The following is a 26,843-nucleotide window of genomic DNA, read 5'->3' as shown; positions in this document are numbered from 1 at the left end:
TATATTGTATTGTATTAATTATATAAATTTATTTTTTTTTATTAATTTTGTAGAATTTTATACATGTTTTTTTTTTGTTTTGTTTCATTTAATAAAAAATTTGGTCTGTTTTAATTAATTTAATATATTTTTATTATTTTTTTTTGTGTTTTATTTAACATATATATTGTTTATCATAAAAAATGAGTATTTAGTTATCATTTTTTCTTTTTTTTTGTTTTTTTGTTTTTGTTTTTTTTTCATTAATATAAAAGTGACTGTGATATGATGATCAAAGTTCAATAAAGTCACATTAATTTTAATCCTCATAATATATTCATACTTTTATTATTTTATTATTATAAATATTATTGGTAACAAAGTGCAAATTCCTTTTGATAAATTTTCTCATCTTTAAAAAACTGTTTATTTTTAATATAACAGCTACTACATTTTAAAAGTTTAAAAATAAATGTACTAAAACAAAATTAAAATTACTTTAAACATATTTCGCGAGCCAACATAAATTTTTTGAATTGATATTTAAAAAAAAACATAATGAGATATAATTAAAACCCAAACAAAGCAATATAGTCAATAATGTAAAGGATATAATAATAAATAATTTATATATAATAATAAAGTGAAATGTTTATTACATCAAATAAAATCAAATAAAATCAAATAAATCAAATAAAAATTAAAATAAAATTAAATTAAATAAAAAATTATATAATTGAACAAGAAATAAAAAATAAGTGTTAAAAATAAAAACAAAAAATAATATAATTATTAAAATTTTAAATTTTATTTATATTACACTAAACATGTCTGCAGATTCAAATATTAAAAAAAAACCTGTGTGGTGTTGAGTATTAAAAAGTACACTTCAATAGTTCATATTAGGTTTTGTTTTTAATAGATTAATTAAATTTCAATTTTAAAAACAGTATTGACCATTTAAATCTGATTACTGCTGATAAAGAAAATTTTGCTACCTTCGATTGGACAGATAGGAAGTGAATTAACACCTTACGTTCAAGTTAAATGACATTATAGCCTTAAGATGTAACAATTGCTAAATACAGAAGTTCTTTAAAATTAAAAAAAAAATTATTTTCAATAAACATTTGGCAAGATAATGTGGTAAAGCTATCTGGGCTTAATAGTTAAATCAATATAATATTGATTTCTTATCCCTTACTCATAATTGCTTAGTTGGTGTTGTTGTATGTAAAGTAATTCGGCTAACCGAGAAAAAATAAACCTAGCTTATATAGTTACCAATTCGAAAGCAGCTAATATATATACATACAGTTGTGTAGTTTAAGACAAGTAGACAGTATCAAATGATACGGATATTCGGATGTGACTCGGTAACTCAGTAATCGGTAAAATTATAAAATGACAAACATTTGAACGATGTTTTATTTTGTATTTGCAAAACAGCGGATAATTTTACAAAAACTAACATACACACAACTTTATCACTTTACTCAATTACCGAGCCTGTCGGAATATCTCTAATGTGATTATACAAAACATCATAAATCAATGCTTAGTTGAAATACAGACTACTGTAGTACTATAATTATAATTAAACAATATTAAAAACTAAACAATAAAATAAATATAACAAATGCCAAAATTAAAAATTATTAAATATTTAAAATATAAAAAAATAAAAACACATTTATTAAAAATTAAAAAACCAAACATAAACACTTAATTAGACAAATTACAATTATAAAAAATTTACTTACAAGTAATAAAAAACATTAAAAAAAATTAAATTACATAAAAAGTGTATTATTGAAAAATAAAATAAAAAAAAATTAAACACTAAATTATATTTAAAGAATTTTTTTTAAATTTTTTTAAATTTTAAAAAAATATTAAAAAGAAAGTAAAATATGTATAAATTATATTAAAAGCTCATAAAAATAATATTTTAATAAAAATAAAATTTTAATAAAAATAAAATTTTAATAAAAATAAAATTTTAAAAAAAACAACATTTTAATAAAAATAAAATTTTAATAAAAACAACATTTTAATAAAAATAAAACTTAATATTATAAAAAAATAATTCGTAAAAACGTACAATATAAAATAAATATACAATTAGCAATTAAATAACAAAGCATTATAAATTTAAAAGAATAAAAAAGGTTTCAAATTAATTTTATAAAAATTAAACAAAAAGAAACGTTATAAATTATAATAAGGTTAGATTATACCGTTGATCCTAAGGATCCACTTAGACCTATTTTAATAAAAAAAAACAGTAAAAAAACAATACAATTAAAAATTATGTAAAATAAAATAAGAATGTATACAAATATTATGTAGTAAAAATTAATATAACATATAATTCAATATTGTAAATAAAATGCACAAAAGTTTAAATAAACTATTTTCTATACATATTGCATAATTTTTAAATATTTAAAATCGTAATTATTATTTATAAAACTGAGACAAACAAAAATGTTAAAAAAATAAATATTATCACGTAAAATTATAAAAATAAATATAATTTAAAACATATATATAACCAAGTAAAATCATTAATTTGTCAATTTCAATTTTAAAAACAAAAATAATATCATGAAAAATAATAATTTTTAATTAAAAAGCTAACAAAAAAAAATCTTAAACTGTATATATATCCGAGTAAAATCATAATTTAGTGATTTCAATTAAAAAATAAAATAAAATCATGAAAAATAATAATTTTTAATTAAAAAGCTAACACAAAAATTTAAATATATATATAACCGAGTAAAATCATAATGTGGCGGCTTCGAATTTATAAAGAAAAAATTTAAATTATTAAAAATAATAATTTTTCATTATTAAACTAACAAATTTTAAAAATATATGTTTTATATATAACCGAGTAAAATCATAATTTAACTATTCCAAATAAAAATTGAAAGCGTTTGATCGTTTTTTCGACTATGCAAGAAATTTTGAGAAAAATTTATAAGTATAAACGGATATAACTTATCGGTTTCACAGTAATGGAAAACGAAACTACTGGCTTTTAAATTTAATATTTATATATTAAAAAAATAATTATAACTTTTAAGATCGATGCAAAAAATATATGCAAATTATTATAAATGAACAGAATAGCTAAAAATAAAAGTAATGAGACTAAGACATGAAACATTTTTAAAGCAGGAACTTATTTTTGCTTATTACCTATTGTAAAGATTTGCGAATTATTTTTCATCCGAAATGCCTTTTATTGGATTCAAGTGACTCTATTCACAATTAGGCTCTGGGACTGACTCTGTTCACAATCATTTGCAGTTTTGTTACCAATACAATTGTTACTATAACATTTTAAAATATTTTGCAGTTGAATATCAATAAGTGTTGCCTATTTTTCATAAAATTATTTTACAATTAATTATTCTTTACAGAAAACAAATTTTTTAATTATTTTTGTAATACAAAAATTTTTTATAAAGACATTTAAACATTTTTCGTTCTAATACAAATTAAAAGAATTTACGACTAACAAGTGTTTTTAATCTAAATTATTGCAGTAAATAATTTTTTTTTGTAATAAATTTTTTCATTATTAATTTATTTAATTTATGAATTTTTACATTTTTTTGAATAAAAAACGCACATTGAAATCATTTTAATGGATTTTTAATCAGAAATTCTGTTTTTTTGCTTTTATGTTTTTATGTATATAAATTTCAATTTTGATACAAAATATTTTAACTGTGAAATTTTACAGAAATTCATTTATCTTATATTTATTTTATTAATTTTATTATATGGTTTATTTAAATACATTTAATAAAAATTTTAAACTATGCATATGTTTTTGTTGTTGTAATTGACAATTGCGTTTTTATTTAAGATTTTGGTTTTGTTTTATTTTTTTTTTATTGTACATATTGTATTGGAAAAAAAAATAGAATTTCTAATTGAAAAAATAACATATTTATATTTGTGTGTGTGTCTTTAAAATCATAAACAACATTTAAGCGATACTTAAACTGCAAAGTATATTTTCAGTTGTATATAACTAAATATAAATTAAAATGAAAAAAATTCAGAATGCACATTTTCACCGGCCTTAGGCCCTCACATATTATTTTGTTTTCCAATTTAAATTATTAAACAATTTTAAATTAATTTTATAATTTCTCATAATACAAATCTCAGTGTAATTTAAAACAGCCTTATTAAAAATTTAAAAAATTTTTTTTTTATTACAAATAAAAATAAATAGCAATTAAAGTGTCGAATAACAAATTGCAAAAGAAAATAATATATTATATAATCTATATACACAAGGCTAATTGTTTTTAATTTTTTTTTTTGTTTTTGTTTTTGTATAATACAAATTTTTATATCCAATCACTCATACTGGGGACTAAAAGCTCGTTAAATGGTAATCTTATCAGGACTGCTGAAATTTGGATATAGTAAACCGATAATTAGAGTACTGCTGACTGTTATCAGACGTACTTAATATTGTTGGGTTTACAATATTTTAAACTTTTTTAATAAAATAAATGAAATAAATTCAAAAATATTAATATGTATATAAAATTATTTATCTATGAGTTAAATGGTATTTTAATTAAAAGGACAACTAAATATTTTTAAGGAAACTTGACTACATACTCCACTTTCATATTTGCTGATTTTTTTAATATTTTCTTGAACTTCTCACACTCTAATATACAGACATTTTTAATGCACTATATAAAATTAATGTCAAACTTCGCTCCTGACGAAACATAATGCAGTTATAAGGATTGTTAATAAAATTATTATATATAATTGAACATCTTAATGTTAAGAGAAAGAGAATGTAAATATTTTCTACATGAAAGATGTGATTAGATATGTAGTTCTAAATATTTTAAGATTGTAAACTCATTAATTGTGGATGAAACTAATCATGTTCGGCGACTTCAGAGATTATATGATATAATTCAAGCAATTCTGTATTTATTTTAAAACAAAAACCTCTTCGATTATACTTTCGATATAGTTTAAAAGTCTAAAATAGTTCATTACTTTTAAAATTATCCCTAAGAGGAATGTTTAACATTATTAGTTTGTTAAAAATTTTACACTGTGCTTAAAAGGCTGTAGATATATCAGCTACGATAGTTCATTTAATCACTTAAGATTTACTATTTACTATTTTACTATTCATGGTTAATTTTTTTTCCCCTAATACCATCATCTCTACAAATACACGAAGAATAGAACTCAAGTATTAACTAAAAGTGGTTTTGAAAATTATTTTTGATACTACTCAAGCACATATTACTGTAAATGCAAATTTATTTATAATTTTTGGTACTTTTGAAGCGCATTGGAAACTTGAGTATAATTTATTTTTATGCTTTATAACGAAATGGAAAAATTAATTCAAAATTTTTACAATCGTTTTTACGTTGTCAAATATTATTTTTAAGAGCGCAATTAAGAGTACTTTTAGTCCCACAATTTTCACACATCATCCACATGCTTACATATATACATACACTCCATGCATCGTTTTATGGTATAAGATAAACAATACATTTTTTATAATAAACACACTATTTAAGACTGAACACTCTGCATAGCACAGACGCTTACTATTCCACCCTTCCACCAACACACCCAATCACTTTTAGTTATATGATTTTTTTTTAAAAAAATATTTCAATTTTTTTTTATATTTCAGTTTAGAAGTAAAAATTATTCGAAATATTAAATTTAATTGCTCTTGCCTAATTAGGCTTTTGCTACTTTAATTTTATATAATTTTATATATAATTTATTCTTTTCATTTTGTTTAATGCTAATATTTTTTGTATAGTTTTCTTCCTTTTCTATGTAATATAAATTTTTTATTAATTATATAAATTTATTAATAAATTGCCGATGATTGTGTGTGTTTGTGTGGTTGTAATTTGAGTTTCATCTGTGAACGATTTACTACATTTTCGACTAATATATTACTTAAATATGTATTTCTAACTAAATTATAACAAACTTGGCTTCATTTTACTAAATTCGAGTACACAAACTTTAATAAATATTTATATACTCGCATTATTATATATATTTGTGAACATGCTTCATATACATAAAATTAAGGTTTACTATTTACACGTTATATATACAACATTTTGTAACTAATTTTATCGTTCTATCGTTTTATCGCTTTGTTGACTTAAATATATGAAATTTTTTCTTTTCGCTAACGTAATTGTTATATAATAAATATATATATATGTATAACCTATACCAGTATAATGTAATGTAAGTATGTATGCGTATAAGAAGCATAAACGCTATGTAGGAAAAAATTAGCGATACATACATATGTAAGGATATATGTAATTGAAAAACGAATTGTTTAATAAAAAAAAAAAAAATTTAAATATTAACATATGTAGATATAATTAATAACCATGAAATAATATAGAAATAAATACGATATATAAAATAGAAAAAATCTCAATAATATACTTAGTAAAAATTTAACTTAAACACATAAATAAACCCATTTAAACAATATAAATGAACTGTACACACATAAAAAGACTAAAATTAAACAAATTGAACAAAATCAAATCATATTAAACACATAAAAAATTATTAATTAACATATAAATTAAATGAATAACTTAAGCGAAATATTATACAATTATTAGTTGTTGCACAATTTACAAATTTCAGAAATATACAAAAAATTAAATAAAGTATTACTTGGAATAGACTTTATGATTATCATCTAACTTCACAGTCTTTGTTTAATGGAAGTAAATCGCTAGTGCTGCTGCTGTTAATGTTACTGCTGCTGTCGCTGTTACTGTTGCTGTTGCTGTTACTGTTGCTGTTACTGTTACTGTTACTGTTGCTATTGCTGTTGCTGTTGCTATTCGTACTGCTACTGTTGGTACCAGTAAGACTGTTGCTGTTATTGTTCATATTGCTGTTATTATTATTATTGTTGTTGTTGTTATTGTTATTATTATTAGCAACACTTAAGCTGCTGTTGGTATTGCTGTTGCTGTTGCTGTTATCATTGCAATTGGTCATCAATATTGGTTGGTTGCTTGTACGCAAATTTGTGTTATTTACTTTAGTGTTTGCTACGCCCGCTGAGTGATCTTCGTGAAAGGAACTTGCCGTATTAGAATCGTGTGCATTTCCCGCATCGATTACCAGACGTGGTGACGGTGTACCCGAATCTTTTGCCATTTCTAAGGCAGTTGTCATTTGATCATGTGAGGTATTTATAAAGTTATTCATTGGCTCAGCTACAACAGTGGGTGATGGAATCACTGTTTTCAGTTTCGCGCTGCTATTTTCAACAGCAGCTGGTGTATTACTTAGCGTTTCAGTTTCACATTTATTTCCAATAGCTGAGTTTGGTTCCGATGTATTTGGAATTGAATTTCTTTTCGCCTTTTTGTTCTTAAATCCAATAACATAACCACCACCATCAGACACACGTGCAATTTTTAAACGTATTGGTGCTGCTATTGTTGCATTGTCAGTTGTTGTTGGAGGAGGGGTTTTTACACGTGCTTGCAAATCAGTTTCATTCTTTCGTTTACCCAAGTGTATTATCAATTTAGGAACTTCACCCGTTGATGCCTTTGTATTATTTTCGACAATAGTAGCTGTCATTTTCTCTGCGTTCTCTCCAATACTAATGCTTATTTTCTCCTTATTGCGCCGTTTTTCTTTTTTATCTTTCTTCGGTTTCGAAGACTTCGGTTTTTTAGTATGCAGCTCTTCCGTCGGCTCCAGCAATGGTGTACTAGTATTGCTGTGTCGAGTCCGTTCATCTTCATCATCACCAAAATCTTGCATAACCAATTTACGGTAGTTCATGGACTCGCGTCTAAGGTCTTCTAATGTAGGAGGCGCGTAATTAGTTGTTAAACGTTTCTTTGGTGGACAAGCAACCAATCGTTTAGTTGCTTCGGTGGCATGACTATTATTTATGTTTTTGTTATTTGTCACAGTTGTCGCACTTACATTACCATCACCTAATCCACGTATTTTAATTTTTAATTTCGGTGTAGGTTCATCATCGTGGCCTTCTAGAGTTTTACTGCGACCACGTCGTTTACCTGCACTTGATGCAGCACCAATTTTACCATTATCGTTACTACCCGACGAACACGCACTACGCCTACGACCCTCGCTACCTGCAGGTTTGCCACCAACTTCACTTATATCAGCAACATCTAACGATCTTAATTCTCTACTAGAATTCTTTTTAAACCGTTTTGTTGTACCAGTGCTTAAATCTGCACTATATTCATCTAACCCGCTGCCTAAGGCATCAACTTTTCTCATACCATCTATCACATTCGACAAGTTCACATCTGTTGCTGGTAGACCACTGGACGAATCGTCATTGTTATCTTTTTGCACAACATACAAACTCAAAAGTTCTTTTTTACGCATACGTCTAGAATTCGTTCCACTACTGCTACTTCCTCCACCTGTTGATGTACTGACAATTGTAGCTGTCAATTGTGCCGATACCGATGACTGCACCATTCCTGCACTGGACTGCACTACACTATTTGTATGTGAGCTTAAGTTCAGCGACAACGAATTAACTGTGCTCGTACTGTAATTGTAGTTGTCAGGGTAGGCAAGCGGACCTTTAATTTTTAACTTCAGTTGATTACGTGAATCCGAAAGAGATGTTTTCGTTGCTAGTGTTGTATCGGAATCAATTGACACTTCTTCTGAAGTAGTTTCCATTGATGTTTGTAAATCTGGCGGTAATATCAAATCAGATACAACTGTATTCGAAATTCCACATGCTGCAGCATTTGAATGCGTCGACAACATCGCACCTACATTATTACTTTTTGATGTACTTGAATCGGTTTTACTAATAGGAGCAGCTGACGCATTCGGATTTAACTGTTTTGCAGAAATTGTTGTACCAGTAGCTCGTAATACCGACTGAAACTCTTTTTCATCTTCTTCATCAAATTCTGATAGCGTTTGATCGGCTGTTCCTGACTCAAAAGCACCTAATAGATTATTATTGTACGCTTCTTGAGACGCGGAGGAATGTTGTGCTTCGAAAGCAAGATTATAGGTACGCATGTCCACTGGACCAGGCAGTACCGGCTGCACAATAGAGTGAAGGATAGATTGCTGTGCAGTGTGATCATTTGTTGTATTCGGTTTAAGAGCATTACTTAAATGTGATACCCGACTACTTCCGTTAGTACAATTGGACATTGAACTTGTTGATCCAGCTGCTGAATGAGTCGATCCAGCCGTTCTAACTTTGCAACTGGCATATGAAGGACTTGTGTATTTATGTTGATCTGCCGCTGTCTGTGGATGTGACAACACATTAGGATTATTTCGACAATCAAAAGAACGTCTTCGATCTCGTAAACTTTGGAGATTTTCTACGCCAGAAGATGCCAAATCTTCATCGTAGTTAAACTCATATGGAGTACCGACTAGATTATTTACAATGTGTGTATTACTACCAAAATCACTAATAGCGGTTGGTAAAGATATGATTGCATTTGTCGTACTGCCCCCTCGTCCTCGTCCCCGACCACGACCCCGACCACGCGCACCAGCTCCAGTACCACGCGGTGCTCTTTGACGTGGCTTACCTGCCAAAGTGTGTGTCATTGGATCATATTTCGGCGGTTTCTGCGGAATATTTGTAAAATCAGTATGAGTATGCTGTTGTTGTTGTTGTAGTTGCAATTTGTTTAATAATTCCATTTGTCGCGGTGATTTTCCAGGTGATTTATGCTGCACTTGTGGTGATTTGTGTGAGTTTCGTATATGCTGCTGCTGTTGCTGCTGCTGCTGCTGCTGATTGTAGCGGGTTGAAGAACGTTTTGTGGGTGATTCCTTCGTCGGTGACGTATGCTGCTGATTTTGCTGCGAAACAGCTGCTGTTTGAGGCTGTGTAGGTAGCATAGATTCAACACAACTACTCATCATTGCATTGTAAGCAGAATTAGCACCATCTGGGGGAGTGAATTTGTATTGTGAAGATTGTGGCTGTCCATGCATTTGTACTTGATGGGGTGAATGATTTATTAGTGAAGGGCCAGTTGGTGTACCAATAATAGATGCAGTAAGTGAAATATTATGAGTAGATGAACTAAAGGCCGCTCCACCATATTGCGGTTGTTGAGCATTGTTGTTAATGCCTGTATTTGCTACAGCTGAATTCACATCGCCTCCTCCCATTCCATAGAGGGAATGCGACTGCGACGGATCATTCGAGGCGTTGGATGTTGCTGTTGTCATAGAGACATTACCACCTATGCAACTTCCAGAGGGGTACATAACACCACCACCCGATGCATTCGAACCAAATGGAATTTGATTTAAATTTGATAATGAAGTTGAAGCATTATGGAATAGATTGACTGCACCATTATATTGATTACCTGTATTTGGCGTCTGTGTGAGTTGTTGCTGATTAGCATGTGTGGCATGTGTGGGAGTTGTTTGCTGATTGTAACCTTGACCATAAGACATCATAGCATCTATACCATTGACCATTGGTGACTGTTGATGAGTTTGCTGTTGTTGTTGAGGCATCGCATGATTAAAAGATGTTTGCAACCCAAATGCATCCATAGACGCAAAGTAGTTTTTACAGTTTTGAGTATCATTCACTTGCATTACGTTCTGATTGTTTATTGCATTACTGTTGGGCATACTATTTGATGGCAGCTGTGCAAGTCTTTGCTGTTGCTGTTGTTGTTGTTGTTGTGCAAGATGCGTTTGCGGATTTAATGACTGGCCAATTTGCTGAGAGTGATTCGTTTGATGAAGTTGCTGTTGGTGTATTGTTGGATTAGGTTGTTGTTGCTGTTGTTGATTAGGTTGTTGCTGCTGTTGTTGAAGCTGTTGTTGTTGCTGTTGCTGAAGCTGTTGTTTGTTTTGTTGATGTTGATGTGATTGTTGTTGCTGTTGTTGTTGTTGGAGTTCCATTGCGGAAGCTTGATCATTAGACTCAGATACTGAGCTCGGTGAAGAAGAACGCCTAGCAGCAATTAAATCGTTTTCATTCCAAATTCGAGATGCACGCATTGTATATGGTGATTGCATTCTTGTGTTCTCATCGAAATCACAATCAACAATTAGTTTATTGCTCCCAACAGACCCGGTTGCTGTTATAAAATCTAAATTATCTTTAGCATTTGCAGCTGCATGTAAATCAACAAAATCTGGTGTTGTATTTGCTGTCCCAACATTTGTTAATTTGTTAAAGCATTCAACTCCAGATCTCGTTTTAGCGCACTGTGGTTTTTCATTAAGCTCCTTTTGAAGATAGGATGAAATTTCAGCAACATTAGGTGTTACTTCCATTTGATGTTGTTGATGATAATTAACAATAGGAGTGTGCGGCTGGCTTTGAATTTGTTGCATTGGCGATATTGACACAGGCATTGGAACGTTCTTATCGCCAAAATTAACAGTATTCTCAACAAACGGAAGACCATTTGGACCCAAATTGCTACTATTGTTACTATTCATTATTGCTGCATTTGGTGTTGCGTCCGGTGTAGATCCGACCGATCGAGGTGTCGTATTATAAGAGTTTGTTGCTGATACTGGTATGGAAACATCATTTAAACCCACCGTAGATATATTCTTTTCAACATTAAACAGACTATTACTGAGCTCAGCAGAAGCAACTGCAGCAGCCGCAACTGCAGCAGCTGCAGCAGCGTTTTCTTTTTGCACATGTATAATATCTTCTGGATCAGCAGCATTATGAAATGGAAATACTGATGGTATTGCGGGAGTGGGAGGCGGCATTAGCAAATCTGGATCTTTAGAGTCTTCTTGCCGATTCTTTTTTGTTTTTCTTAATTTTTCTAGCAGATTTCTAGTAGCTTCAAAGCTATCTTCTTCAGAGATTTGTTTAACTGAATCAACAGTTGTATTCAAAAGGCTTAAACCTGTTGCTTGTCCCAGATCTGGATTTACAGTAGCATTAAAAGCGACCGGTCCTAGTAGGGAGTTTGATAAACTAATTTGTTGCTTTTTCTGTTGCTCTTTTTGTTTTTCATTATCTTCCACCATATCTAGTATCGTGTCGACGATTGGTTGATGGCCACTTTCTATATCTGAAATAGCACTTTTATTTAAACTAGAACTAGAACTTGTCTGAGATTCATTAAGTGGCATTTTTGATTCGTTTAGAAGCTCATTTGCAATCTCTTGAGTATTCTTCTTAATTGAAGATTCTGAAGAATTTGAAGATGAATTCGTTGAGGGAGTTGTAGTTGAAACAGATGCAGCTGCTTTTCCAATACTAAGTGTATCCTGTGATTTCTCTTGTTTTTGCCGTTCACTTTCTACTGAATTGGAATTTGAATCCAATTCAATAATTTCTGGAGGTTCTGGTGGAATTACTGCAACAGCCGGCGAAGATGACGAAGCAGAATATTTACTTGCATTAGCCAGTTCATTTTTACGTTCCTCTTCTTCTCTCAGAGCTTGAACCAGTTCCATTTCATTAAGCAAATGTTGTGTGTGATGTGTATGTTCTTCGGGCGACATTGGCAAGCTACCAGGTTTGATGCGTCGACGACGAGTACGTCGTCGATGGGAATTAGTATCATTGTCATTATCAGAATTATTATCATCAGAACCGTTTGAACCGTTTGAACCGTTTGTTAATTCATCATTAGAAGCAACAGGAGAAGGTAATGGCGAGGCGGGTAGTGGTGCTGCCGGAGGTTTGTCATCAATATCTGTCAGTTCAGCAAGTTTACTAGATGGCAATGTTGTGTGACGAGATGCAGTCGTTAGTTCTTCGTCTATATCCATTGGTAACTCACCAGCTTCATTTTTGGTATCAATTATAATTCTTTGTGCTAATAAACTATTGCTTTTGTCAATTTCCTCCTGCTTTTCCACGCTTGTAAGTGGTGTTATTAAAGAGTAAGAACTACTGCGAATAATTTCCAACTCTTTCTTGTTAAGCAATTTATCCAATGACCCAAGGTTTTTATTTTGGTTTCTAGCGCCAATAGATATATTTGACGTTGAAATATTCGTATTTGAAGCTTTACGTTGTGCAATTTCTTCTTCTAAGTTAAGAGTAGCCAGCGATGTGACTTTGTTATTGCTATTTTTCTCTGAAATTTCATTAATATCTTCATTTATAATCTCACGGTCTCCATCTGATGTTCTTGTTGTTGTTGTTGTTGTTGCTGTTGTTGTTTGTGATATTGCTTTAGTATCAAGTTTTGGTTCGACCTCATTTTCTTCTGTACTTAGAACTGGTACCGGAGATATTGCACCAGATTTTGATCGCCGCATAGCTCTTGTTCGCACAGAATTCGTTGTTATCTCGGGACTGTTATCGTCTTCTAATACTGTTTTTGTGACGGTTTTCTTCGTTTTATCTTCAGATATTGTCGATTTTCTCCTAACTGGTTTCTGTACAGCTTTTGGCGGTAATAAACTCTCTTCATTGTTACCTGAGCTACTATTACTGGTATTACTGATATTTCGTCGTAATTGTTTTTGAGGTGAAACTTTTGGAGATTTTGTTATCGAATTTTGACGAGTAACAGGTATAGGTTTATCAATCGATTTTCTGGGCGATCTCTTATTGACAGCACCTGAACGAGTTACACGCTCTTCTTCAACTTCGCTTGCTTCATCTGAGGAATCAGAGCTACTACTACTACTACTTCCAGATGACGAAGAGGAGCTACTATCAGATTCTGAACTTGAAGTAGTTGTTGCTAATCGCTTTTCCACTTGCTTTTTCGGTGTTTGTTGTTGATTTATGTCGGATACATCTTTAGAGCGACGCCTTGTGTTAGTTGGTGTTTTCGGCACACTTTCTTTAACTGCTGCACTTGCTGCATTTGCTCCACTTCCTGAAATTAGTGTTGTTTGTGTTGTATCACGAACTGACATTCTGCGCCCTGTCATTTGCTTAGGTCGATTTTCTGGAGTTTTTATCTTGGTATCCTTTTCAGTCACAATTCGCTCTTTTTCGTCTGTAGGAGTAACAACGTCAGATGCCAATGGAATCTTTCCACTACTTTTAAGCTGTTCGGCTGCTTTTTTAGCTGCTTGCCGTTGAGGTACGTAAGCTACAAACACATTATTCTTTGACACATCGTTTGATTTTGATGCGTTGGAAGCACTTTTATTTTCGGACTTTTCTGATTCTGAAAGTACTCGTATTGGGCTTGGCTCTTTCGTTATTGCGACAGAAGACGTTGTTCGTTTGGCACTATTTTCGATATTTTCATTATTTGTGGCACTTTTATCTTCTTTTGGATTGATCATTGAAGTACCAATATCAGACATCAATTCCACATCCTTAGGAAGAATTGCAGAAGATCTATTTATACTTTTATTAGCATCCTTTGTCACTTTAGGTGGACGACCTCGTTTTCCAGATGGTTTTTCGACTGTTTCTGAAGCTTTCGTGCCACTTACATTACTGCTACTGCTAATTAAAGACTTCTCTTTGGCACGCAACTTTTCAGCCTTCTCATCATTTTTGTTTCCTGAGATTAAATCCTTTGGTTTTGCCTTTTCACCTTCCTTTGATTTATCACATTCTCGCTGTAAAGGAACACTTGCAGCTCCAACCACTGAAGGTAATATTGGTTGTGTGCAGTTAACAGGTCCACTATAAATATTTGTAGAGCGCATATTTTCAGAAGCTTTCTTGGCTGCTTGTCTCTGAGGAACAACCAACAAATCTGCTGGAAATTTGAGCTGTTCATTCTTGCTCTTATTAGATTGCACTTGATTTTTATTTACTGTTTCGTTTGGCTTTTTATTCTTGTTACTGGATTCAACAGAACTCTCTAAAATATTACTTTCAATTGATCGGCTCGATTTTTTCTCTGCCTTGATGACATTTTGTTGTGGTGCCAGTGCCAGTGCCAAATCTCTTTTAGCCTTACTGGATTGCTGTTGAAGTGTAAATTCTTTCAAAGCTGCTTTTGTGCGAATAGTTTGCTGATTTTGTGAATCACTTACATTACTCTCGGCAGTTCTTTCTTCTTTATCTTCAGGACTTGAAGAACTTTCCGAATCTGAATATATTTCCTGTACAGTCTTACGACTAGCGACTCCCAAAACATTTGAGTTTGTATTTCTCGAGTTTTTCGCACTATTACTTTTATTTACTGTTGATTTTAAAGGCAATAACACTTCACTCTCATCACTAGATGAACACCCAGATCCTTTATCTTTTTGAAGTTCTCTTTCGATTTGAGAAAGAAAATCTTTGCCACGATTTGACAACGTAGCTGTAGAGTTTGACAGGAGATTTAAATTGTTCGAATTGGAATGCTTTACTTGTTTTACAGGTACTGATTTATTACTTTTAACTGCGTCATGTATATCATCTTCATCACTTGAAAATGATAGCGCCGTATTTTGCGTTTTAGAATTAACACCAGCTTGAGCACTAATACTAATACTTTTTCTTCTTTGTTTTTGACGCATCTCAACAGAACGAGAGTAAGTTTGTTTTTTACGGTTTGTTGCTTTATTTGCGGACTTGCCTGCGGATTGTATACTACCACTCGAACTTGACGCAGATGAACTTGATCCCGACTCTGAACCCGAAGCTGTGCTACCTGAACCAGATGAACTGCCATCTTCAGTAGATGAATCATCATCAGAAGAACTACCTGAAGAAGATTTACTGCTTCCAACACAACTTTTTTGCGACTTTTTATCAGTATTTTCACTTGAGTTCTTCACAGCTCCTTTAACAGCACGACCTCTAGTTTTCGTAGCATTTTTACTAATAGTTGCTGCTCTGGAGTTCTTATCAATACTACTTCCAACAGATAAACTACTGCGACGACTAGCATTTGTACTTTTTAAAGTTTTCGATTTTTCTGTCGCACCAGTTTTTCCAGCACTTGACAATGAACGAATTCCAATTGCACCATTATTAACTTTTTTATTTGGAAACGTTTTATTAACTCCTGATAAAGCTGTTTTCCGTTTTGTCGGTGATATTGATGTTGAAGTTGATGTTGACATTGATGGTAATGTTCTACTTCCAATGCTTTTTGAACTTTTACCTTTTCCATTACCTAGTAGTTTTTCAGTGATGAAGTCCAAATTCGTACACTCTGATGGAATTGTATTGATATTCGAAGAAGAATAAAATCTATCATATAATGTAGGTCCGTCATTTGCATAAATAACAGCATTTTTGAACGATTCGTCGAATTCAGTTTTCGAATTAGATTCTCCATTACGTAAACTCTCATCATTTAAAACTTGCACTTGTTTATAAAATACTTGCTCTCGTAATTTAAAAAGGGAGCGTGACAGCTTTTCTCTTCTGCTAACCATATAACAAAGGTTTCTGACTCGTTCAAGATCTTGCCGTAAATGTACAAATAATTTATGATTTTCCAAATCCTGCTGCTCCTGTTTACGTGCAATCATTTCAACATCCTCCGATTTTGGTGGAATCAGAGCCCGGTTCTGTCTTGACTTTCTTTTCAACTTCCAATAATTATAAATGGATTCAATTGCACCCTCGTCGACATCAAAAATATGACAATTAATGTCATTGATATTTACATGCTTATCAAATTCCGCTTCGACCTCCTATTACATTGTGTAAAAAAATTTATTAACATAGTTTTAAAAATAAACAAAAAAACAAAAAAACAAATAAATATATGGTTGGATGAATTGTAAAACATGTAAACTATCACAATATTTACGATTACTTACCTGTAAACGTTGCGCTCTTATTTGATTACGTTCTTCTGACGTCATATCGTTTTTTCGATTTTTTCTCCTACGAACATCTTCATCCTCGCCACCGGAGCCGTACGCCGAATTACTATTTTTATTTTTAGAATTCTTTCCCTCTTTTTTGCCCTTACTTAAACTGTGCTTTTGGCAATACGATCGTAACTTAACTCCATCTTCAGCATTACCTTCCTCTATAATAGCACGCATTTCCAGACCATGTTGAAATGCGCAAGTTACGTGGTAAGCAGTCTTACAAATTTTCACGGAACATTGTATGCATGCTCCTACACGTTCCCGACATAAAACACATATTAGAGACCAACGACTTTGTGGAATGCTTGAAATTTTAGTAATTGGTTCCATGCGATCCACACATCCAATACTAACTTCGGGTATCCACAATGCACAGGATACATGCGCCCAATGTTTGCCCGACTTAGTCGACTTCATTGCGCCACCCTTGTTCGGACAAAGCATACATTCCGGCTTAATGCCCATCGAGCATGTTCGACACAGCCATTGACCTTCAAAATTTAACAATAAAGTAAATGTTAAACTCCAATATAAAAATAATAATAATAATAATATTTATATATATTTTCGACTACCACAATTTATACATATTTATACCTCACACATTCAATAAGAAGTCAAGACTGTGACAAGATGTTATTGTCAGATTTTTAAACGACTCAAAACAAATCAGTCTAACATTTTAAACTTAGAGTGTTAACTGAATAATTAGAGATAAATTTTCTTTTTCTTAAATAAGATTATTTTTTTTTAAAAAATATAAAATACTATAGCTAACATAAACGATTACGTATTTTGCTGGTAATTCAAATACATACTATTAAGTCCTCAGACTAAAAAAATTAATGCATAGAACTATTAAATGTTTACATTTTAGTAAATTCTTTGCTGGAAAATCGCAAGGATTCGCAATTATTATCTCTATACAATAATTTCAAAGTATATTTTTCAATAATTTAATTGAATTAATTAAATATTAATATAACACCAAAGTAAATTTAAGGTTCCTGGAGGCATTCGTCGAATTCGACGACCAAATGTGGTTCAACCTCCCCAAAAACACACCTTATCTGATATATATCAGAATAAATTAAATCGATATAATTCCATCGTAATTAAATACTCAAAACAGTTGTACTTACCTGATGGAATAGCTGTAATGCCGTAACAAGCTTGATGTACGCATATATTGCAATTATCACAGAATACCATTTCATTTGCTTCTTCAGAGTCGGGAGAACGACAAACATCACATATAACATTTTCATCATATTCAATGCCAAGGCCTTCTTCACTTTTCAGAATAACTTGTATTTGTTCCCAGCATCGAACCTGTTCAAAAATATTACCTCAAAATCAAATAAAATAAATATTTATATGTTACTTACTTCGAGTTCTTCGATAACACGCTCAAATTGAGCTTCATTAATCGCAAAAGCACCATAGACCGCACGATGTGAATTCAAAATTTTCAACCACTCTTCATCAACTGGATCAATATCATAGGCACAAGTATTTTCCGCTCTTGATACTACATTCGTTAAACAATGTTTATCGGGTGAGTATGTATCATCTTTGGTAATGCGCAGGAAACGATTTTTCGGTCTAAAACAGATGAAATGATAAAATTCAATTATATGAACATAAACAAAACCATAAGTTTGATCATTTACAGTTTGAAGTCGTTCGCAGGTGGCACAAGTGGTTCAGACAGTACATCCACGCAAGGTTCCGGCAACGAATCGGGATTCACAGGTACCTGCACACCTTTCTCCCATTCCTGTTTCCATTGATCAGTAACAATAATATACTCATTGTTTTGTAAATGATCAGAATCGGGCAGTTTCATTGCACTAATGAGATCCTTACTGTAAATTTTTAAAAATATAAAAATTAAAGATTAAAAATTCAAAAATAAAAATAGTTTGTCTTGATTTACCGATACAATTCAGCAGGCGCTTCCGTTGAACTTCGATTGTATATACTAGATATTTTAATGTCTGCAACAGAACGTGCTTGCCAAGCCGCAACCGAAGAGGATGATCCTTGGCTAGCAATAACCTTTGTACTTGTTGATGGTGTTGCATCGTCATTTATCGGATTATTCTCATTATTTACATTACTATTGCTTATAGAAGATGCATTTGATCCAAAATTTAAGGCAGCATTATTATTAGGTCCAATGCTACCTGTCCCACCTCCGCCATTAGGCGGTCGACCTTTACGCCGTTTCGTAGGTGGTGGTTGTGGTTCAACATCAAGTCTTTGATGATGCTGGTGATTACCTCGTTTACCTCTTTGTGACATTTTTCATTGGTATTAAGAAAATATTGTCGAAAGAGATAGTAGAGATATGTTTTTTTTTATTTTAACGCTATTTAGCACAACATTTATAATGTTATTTTTTATGCTGTGGTGTGCACTTTATTAATATTCATTTACAATAATCCTTTTAATTTAACTTAGGTATGTATGATTTTCGTTTTTGGATGGAGTGATATATTAATTTGTTCTTTTTTGCGCGCTTTAGAAACGAAGATTACAAGACCTGAAAAATAAAATATTGATATAATTAAGTATTTTAACACTTGTTTTATTTTGTTTTATAAAAATATACAATCTAAAGATGAAATAATAAAATCAATACTGAATGTTTTGATACGACTAAAGCTAAATATACAAAAATTGCGGACTCAAATAAATCAGAATGAAGTTTAGAAAAATTCAATGATGTATTCAAATTTTGCATTAACTAGAACATATAAATGAAATTTCACTATTTTATGACTTTATTAAAATAATGATAATAATATGTGCAAACTCCCACTCCATATATGCCATTATTATAAGTTTTTAACTACTTGACTTGGTACTTGGTAGATATATCTCAATTTCTAGAATCGTTCAATCGTTCAGCTTAACCAAAACTAAAGCTAGGAAAAGTTTATATTTTGCTTAGAGTAACCGCCAAGGTATATACATCTTAATCGCTCTGTGTTTAAATATCTTAAACATTCCATATTAATTAATATTATGCAATTTCAAATATTTTAGGAATAAATAGAATTTTATTATACTCACTACATGCTTAAGGCCACAAACGCCGCACCAACTGCAACTTGTGTTGTATTTATGAAGAAGACCCTCTCGGATCAATAATGTAAATAAATATAAAATTACAATTTGAGGATTGGGAATTGTAACGCTGCTGAGCGAATAGTGTGGAGGTGGCAGCCGCCGCCTGGACAACATGAAGACACACAAATTATTCCACAGAAAAGCCACTTTTGCAATAATAATTTTTAACAAAAAGTAGGTGTGGAAGTCATCCACCAACTTCTTTCATCACTCCCGTCGTATTTGTTAGTTCAGTAAAATTGTTTTGTTTTTTTGTGTTTTTGTGTTTTTTGGCGCGAAAATAGTTACAATAAATTCCTTTTTTTAAAAAACAATCAACTTTTTAGAATACTTTTAATTGCGTTTACTTTTATGTATGAAAACAGTTTTTCACCTTATTGTTTTTTAGTGTCGATTTTCCGCCTTCACTTTGCACTGTATTCGCAGTGTGTATTTATGTATATTTTCCTTTAGACGTGCCACAAATTTTACTTTATGCTTCTCAGTTCAGTTCAGTTCTTATTTCATCTTTATGAGGAATATTCGATTTTTATTTTAATTAATATAATTTTATATTTAATATATTTACGCTTGTTTTGTATGAACTGAAAACAAAATGGGTTTATTAAATTTTCGCTGTAATTTTTGTTGTTTCTTTTATTGCTATTTATTGTTTTCGCCACATATACCAATGTTAAATAACAGAGCTGTTAACATGTTTCTACCGAGTCAAAGAAAATATAAAAATTATTATTTTAAACAAAAATAAGTTATAAGGTTATATAAACATAATCAATTAACTACAGAATTTTTATCAACTATAGAATTTAAATAAATACATTTGTGTATTAAATGAAATTAATAACACAATAGCGGAAGAAATTCAATGTTTTCAAAAATTCATATACATTATATACATATATTTACATGTATATATTTATGTATATAGTACATAAATTTTAGTGTATGATTTGTGTATTATTAAATTTTGAACAAATAAGTATATTTTATAATTTACATCGCTTTTGTTTTTTTCCGTAAATTCGTTTGTTTTCGCCGTGGAATCATCATTAAGGTATATATTTTGGACTAGAGATGTCACTTCAATCGCGCGCTGTCATACAATTTGCACGGCGAATTAATCTACCAAACTGCGAATTTCTACAAAACAGGCTATTATTTACTTTCAACAATTCCGTGGGGTTAGAAAGAAACAACCATATGATAATTGTTTTCTTCACACATATTAAAAAATTTTTTTCCTAGTTTCACTGTATATGCATTTTCTAAAAAAAAAGTGTTCATGAATTTATTCGCCGCAACTTTATTGAAAATAAGATTCTTTTACACAATTTCATGTTATGTTTTTATATCAACTTTAATTAAATATTTTCCATACATTTTTTATTTATCCCTTAAAACCATGAAAAAAACATATCTGCCACCAATATAATCGCCCATAATTACATTTAAGGCATGATCGGTTTATGCGAATTGCAACAAAAATTTTTGCTCTAGCACTCCGTGCCGTAATCGTATGGCCCTTGTCGCGCTTTTCACCGCACTATCTACTTTTTAACAAATTCGTCGTACAATCCATTTTAAGAATTTTTTAGTTTTCAAATAGTACGCGATTTATTTAACACGCGTAAATTAGTTACACTTTGTATTTATAATTTCTATTACATTATTTCTTTTTTATTCTTTAGTGCACAATTGCTCTTGTCACAATTAATTTTGTTGTTTTTTTTCACAGGCGAATTCCGCCATTTTGTGAAAATATTTTTATGCAGTGTTGCATTTAAGAAGAATATTATACAATAAATTAATTTATTAGTAAAAGTTTTAAATATTTCACAATCGTACATATTTCGTGTTGCAATTATTTGTAAATATTATAAAATGAATACTACATGCAAATATTTTACATTCCATACATCAATGTACTTGAAGATGAAAAACATATCAGCTGATCAAATAACACAATAGCTGTGTTCCTGTATTTTTCTCAATAAAAGCATATATAACTGTTGTTCTCTTTAATGAAATATTTAAACTGACCTGAAACTCTCACAATTACGTGAAAATCCACGGAAACATACATTAAGCACAAATTGTAACTAAAGGAGGATCACAAAATGTAAAATCAAAAGTTTATATATAATTATAAATTTAATTGAAGGAGTTATGTGCTAAAACCAAAATTCTTCTAACTTAATACAGTTGTCACGTTTATTTTCTATATTATTCTATTTTCTATTAACGAATTTCGTATATAATGCTTACATAAATAAGCTGCTTTCAATTGTTTGAATTCTTTTACTGCTTCTAACTAATAAGATTAGGTGTATTCCCACATGTGAACTTTAAAGCAATTAGTATTGATATTTGCTAGCTCTGCACTCCCTTAACAAAAGTCAATTAAAATTGTACAAGGAACAGAATCAGTGAGATATAATATATATCATATTTTTACTAGCAATAAACACTTTATGAAGCAAATACAAAGAGCTGATTTGTAAATTTAAAATTTGTAAAAAAAAGGGAAAATGAAATTGAAAAGCAAAAATAATATCAGCATCATTAATTAAGTAAATAATAAGTAATTCTAACTTTATTATATATGAGTTTTATTTTAAATAATTCATAGAATATTTATTGAAATTTTGATACAACAAATATTTTCTCTAACTTTTGTATTGAAATCTTTATAAATTTTGCAGTTCTGTACATTTGCCAATAGTTGAAAAAAAATCATTTGTTCTGGAAGTATACCGTCTTCTTTTTATACGTTATATTGCTAGTAAAAACTTACAATTTTTCCTTATCTCACTTAACAGTTTTTACTAATTTGTACTGAACGAGAACCAAAAACTCGTGAAAGCTTTTACAAATTGGTACAAATTTTACTTACAAAAAAAATATAAAATCCTTATACATTTTATAGTATTTTTTAATTTTTGCTTATATAAATTACCAATTTTAGCTTAAGAAACCTTTTAATATATGCAATTTGTTATCTAATCGAATGGTGAAACAAATATTTTTTTTAAAAATACTTTTTAATATTATCCCACTATAGTTTTCCTTACTGAAAATTAAGTATTACACGGTATGTAATAGATAATATATAAAAAAATTTAAATTTATTGAATAAAATTGATTTTATATAAGAAATTAAAAATTCATTCGCTGCTGCACTTATTTACAATTTGTTTTTGTTTGAAATTTATTTTGATTCGCAGCTTTATTTTCTCTTTGAGTTCATTACAACTTGCATACATAACTGCCATATTGGAATTTTTTTTTAAACCCATAAACTTAATAACTAAGTACGCATTTATCTCGCACACATATACTATGATTTTGTATGGCCAATATGCTTAAACCGTAAAATTTTATCCAGATAAACACGAAAATGATTAAATAAAAAATTGTTACTAGTTTACTTCATGATATATACCTAGGGTACTAAATAACTAAAATGTTAACCTACCAAAATATTTGCTAAATATTTGTAGGAAATTTTAAAATATCAAACTTTAGAATATAATTTCACACGCAGCATGTTATTTTGGCTTTTTAGCTTGGTGTATGTATTTTTTGCTATAAGCAAATATTTTTTTACATTCTTAGGTCAAATGCTGCTATATAATTTGTTCATAAAACGTTTCTATTTAGGAAATTATTACTATGAAACTATTGCTATTTAACACGGAAATATTATGCTAGGGCCTTGAAAGGGTTTACTATGTTTACACCTACAATTATCGAACTTGATTAACGCTTTTTTGTGTCCACTTACTACTATATATGGTCAATGTATTTAAAAAAATGTAAGTACACAGATAAATTTATGTTAATATCAAATTAAATTAACAGTTTAGTGTAATTGCTTACAAATATTAGCGATATAATACACATATTTGAGCTACATATATTTTACAATATATATTGTTATAAAAACATTTATTGATTTTGTAAAAAACTTTTCGATGTCCTGGGTTTCGTAACTCTAAAATAAATGTAAATGTTTGTAAAAATATAAATACAGTACATAGCTTTATAAATTTGTGAATGTATATATGATATACGGTAAAATAGTAAAATTTTAGTTCGCATGTGTGACCTATTGTATACACTTTTATAGTATACGTAAATTGTTAAGATTTCAGCGTTGGCAACTCTGTCAATAATAGTAACATATATTGCACAAAGAAAATTGCAGTGAAAATTTTTTATTTGAGAAAAATAAAATAGTTTTGCAACAGTTTATTATATATTTTCTGTTTCCTTATATCAAAATGAAATAACCCAAAAAATAAACTTAGACTTACAGCTCAAATTCACATATAATTTGTTGATTTATATCAACTTCAAAGTGGAGTAGGTGCAGAGGAATAAATCCTCTCTGCTTTTGGTTACAAAAAATGTCAACAACTTCTCCAAACTCAAATAATAGTAGCAGCAATAAGAAACAGGTACAACAAAGGAACGGAGATTCATACAGTGACTCTTCCATTGAAGAGGAAAATTTAGAGTCTGAAGAAAGACGACGAAGAATCATTAAAAACAGAAACAGGTAAGATTTCCTATTTGAAAGTTAGCACAGATTTTATTTCCTTTCATTAATATATGGATATATTGAAAATTTATTTAATTTCAAACATAGAAGCACATCATATATGCAACGTAATATAAGTAACAAATTACCACAACAAAAGTCTAACACTATTATGAGTTCATCAAGTGGTGCTGTGTCGAAGCATAGTGATACCGCTATCACTGCCAGTTCAAGTAGCGCAAGTGGTTCTAGAACTACACCTGGTGAACGTATTACGCTGTTAGTAGATAATGTACGTTTTGTAATTGAACAGGCATTGGTGACTGCACATCCTAATACGATGCTCGGTACAATGTTCAGTACAGGATTCCAATTTGTACATTCGAACGACCGTGGTGAATATGAAGTTGCTGAAGGCATATCACACATAGTTTTTCGTGCTATTCTGGAATATTATAAAAGTGGTATTATAAAGTGCCCACCGACAGTGTCGGTACCAGAATTAAAAGAAGCTTGTGATTATTTACTAATACCATTTGATGCCACAACAGTCCGCTGCCAAAATTTGCGTAAGTTGACTTGATAATCAAAATAAATATAAATATATTAGAAATGCATTCATATAATGCGAAAGGACACCTAAAACAAATTTTATGCTATGGGGACAAAATAGGAATTTTTAGCTTAGTAATATATTTTTTTTTATTTTTTACTGTTTTTATTTATTGCTTCCACGTTTCCTTACTAAATATTTTTCCAAAAAGGAGGTCTTCTACATGAACTTAGCAATGAAGGTGCTCGTCAACAATTTGAAGTTTTTCTTGAAGACTTAATATTGCCATTGATGGTTGATAGCGCACAACGCGGTGATCGAGAATGTCACGTTGTAGTTTTATTAGACGATGATGTTGTCGATTGGGATGAGGAGTTTCCACCTCAAATGGGAGAAGAATATTGTCAAAGTATATAATACAAATAATATTTATGAAACAAATTTGTGATTAATGGTAATGTTTAATAGCTGTACACAGCACAGCAATGCATCGATTTTTCAAGTATATTGAGAACCGAGATGTTGCCAAGCAAGTAATGAAAGACCGAGGTCTAAAAAAAATTAGATGCGGAATTGAAGGATATCCAACGCACAAAGAAAAGATACGCAGGCGCCCAGGTGGCCGTGCTGAAGTAAATTTATGTCTATTTAAATTTTTAAGTACATAAATTAACAATAAACAAACAACAATTTAGGTTATTTATAGTTATGTGCAACGTCCGTTTATACACATGTCGTGGGAAAAAGAGGAAGCAAAGAGTCGTCATGTAGATTTCCAGTGTGTCAAATCGAAATCTGTAACAAATTTGGCTGAAGCAACTGCTGATCCTCCATTGGAAATTGATTCAAGTAAGTAATAAACTGACTCATTAATCTAAAAAAAAAACTATAGAAATTATTTACTATTTTAAACATTAGCTAAAATTACTATAGATTAATAGAAGTTGATAGAAATTACTATCAATCACACTAAGCGCAAATAATTTTACGTTTATTTTCATAAAAATAACAACATGCTATTGTTAAGAACGCTGAAAGCGTCCTTGAAAATATTATAGTTACCGATATCTTTGTTCTAATATATATACATATATAACATTAACTAAGTATAATTTGGATTTTTCTATCGTCATTTAGATAATTTAGTTACCATGCTATTGTCAGATTTTTTTACAAAAGAAGATTATGTCCTTTATTTTACATGTGCGTTTCATAGCTTTAAACTTTATAATTCATTTGGTTGAATCAGGTTTTATTTAAAAAAAAAAAATTCCTTTTTTATCTTAGTTTTGTAATTATTGTTTCGTTTTTATACTTTTTAGGTGGTAACCCGATTCCGCCGCCTAACGCAAATTTAAATGGTAATGCAGAAGCAAGGGTTCAGCCAGTTGCAGTAGATGAAGCAGCTGGGGGAATTATTATGCTTAATGAGCTAGAGCAGGCAGCCGGAGGTGGAGGTGTTGATGAATCTTTCGAAAGTTAAGGCGTACATATAAAAAAGTAAAATATTCTAACGGGATCATATTTCAACGCGATAAACTAAGCCTCATTATTTTGATATTAATATTTCTTTTCGTTCGGTTTTTACAAATTTATATGTATACAAATATATTTATAATATCTTATAAGATCTAAATTTCGCATTTGCAAAAGCAACAAAATTTATTATAGTCAATTTTGATACCACAATTAAATTGTAGTCCATTAACAAAAAAAAATTTAAACCAAAACAAAACAATTATCGTCACTTATGTAATTATAAAAACTATGTTAAAATTTTAAAGCTTTCATGAAAATAAAACTGCCTCC

General features: G+C 30.3%; 2 protein-coding genes and 1 long non-coding RNA gene across 3 annotated transcripts; 1 reads left to right on the top strand and 2 right to left on the bottom strand.

Moving 5' to 3' along the window:
* Positions 1-6,683: 6,683 nt before the first annotated feature.
* On the bottom strand, positions 6,684-19,169 carry LOC119672184 (PHD finger protein rhinoceros). Its single transcript, XM_038083176.1, has 6 exons — positions 18,740-19,169; positions 18,474-18,668; positions 18,189-18,405; positions 17,943-18,132; positions 16,744-17,291; positions 6,684-16,614 (listed from the first exon to the last, which is right to left on the bottom strand). Exons 1-6 carry the CDS (start codon positions 19,105-19,107, stop codon positions 6,751-6,753), a joined length of 11,382 nt encoding a protein of 3,793 aa, XP_037939104.1. The 5' UTR covers positions 19,108-19,169; the 3' UTR covers positions 6,684-6,750.
* A 41-nt stretch (positions 19,170-19,210) lies between these two features.
* On the bottom strand, positions 19,211-21,639 carry LOC119672183. The gene is made up of 4 exons (XR_005251873.1): positions 21,317-21,639; positions 20,507-20,638; positions 19,882-20,445; positions 19,211-19,348 (listed from the first exon to the last, which is right to left on the bottom strand). It is a non-coding gene; the product is annotated as an uncharacterized LOC119672183 (long non-coding RNA).
* A 2,478-nt stretch (positions 21,640-24,117) lies between these two features.
* On the top strand, positions 24,118-26,749 carry LOC119668515 (BTB/POZ domain-containing protein 10). The gene is made up of 6 exons (XM_038078052.1): positions 24,118-24,499; positions 24,590-25,050; positions 25,246-25,443; positions 25,503-25,666; positions 25,730-25,883; positions 26,357-26,749. The coding sequence occupies exons 1-6, from the start codon at positions 24,348-24,350 to the stop codon at positions 26,515-26,517; spliced, it is 1,290 nt and encodes a 429-aa protein (XP_037933980.1). The 5' UTR covers positions 24,118-24,347; the 3' UTR covers positions 26,518-26,749.
* The last annotated feature ends 94 nt before the right edge of the window (positions 26,750-26,843 follow it).

Source organism: Teleopsis dalmanni, chromosome 1, assembly GCF_002237135.1.
Source record: "Teleopsis dalmanni isolate 2A chromosome 1, ASM223713v2, whole genome shotgun sequence".
Classification (NCBI taxonomy): Eukaryota; Metazoa; Arthropoda; class Insecta; order Diptera; family Diopsidae; genus Teleopsis; species Teleopsis dalmanni.
This window is presented reverse-complemented; position numbering and strand designations above follow the sequence as displayed.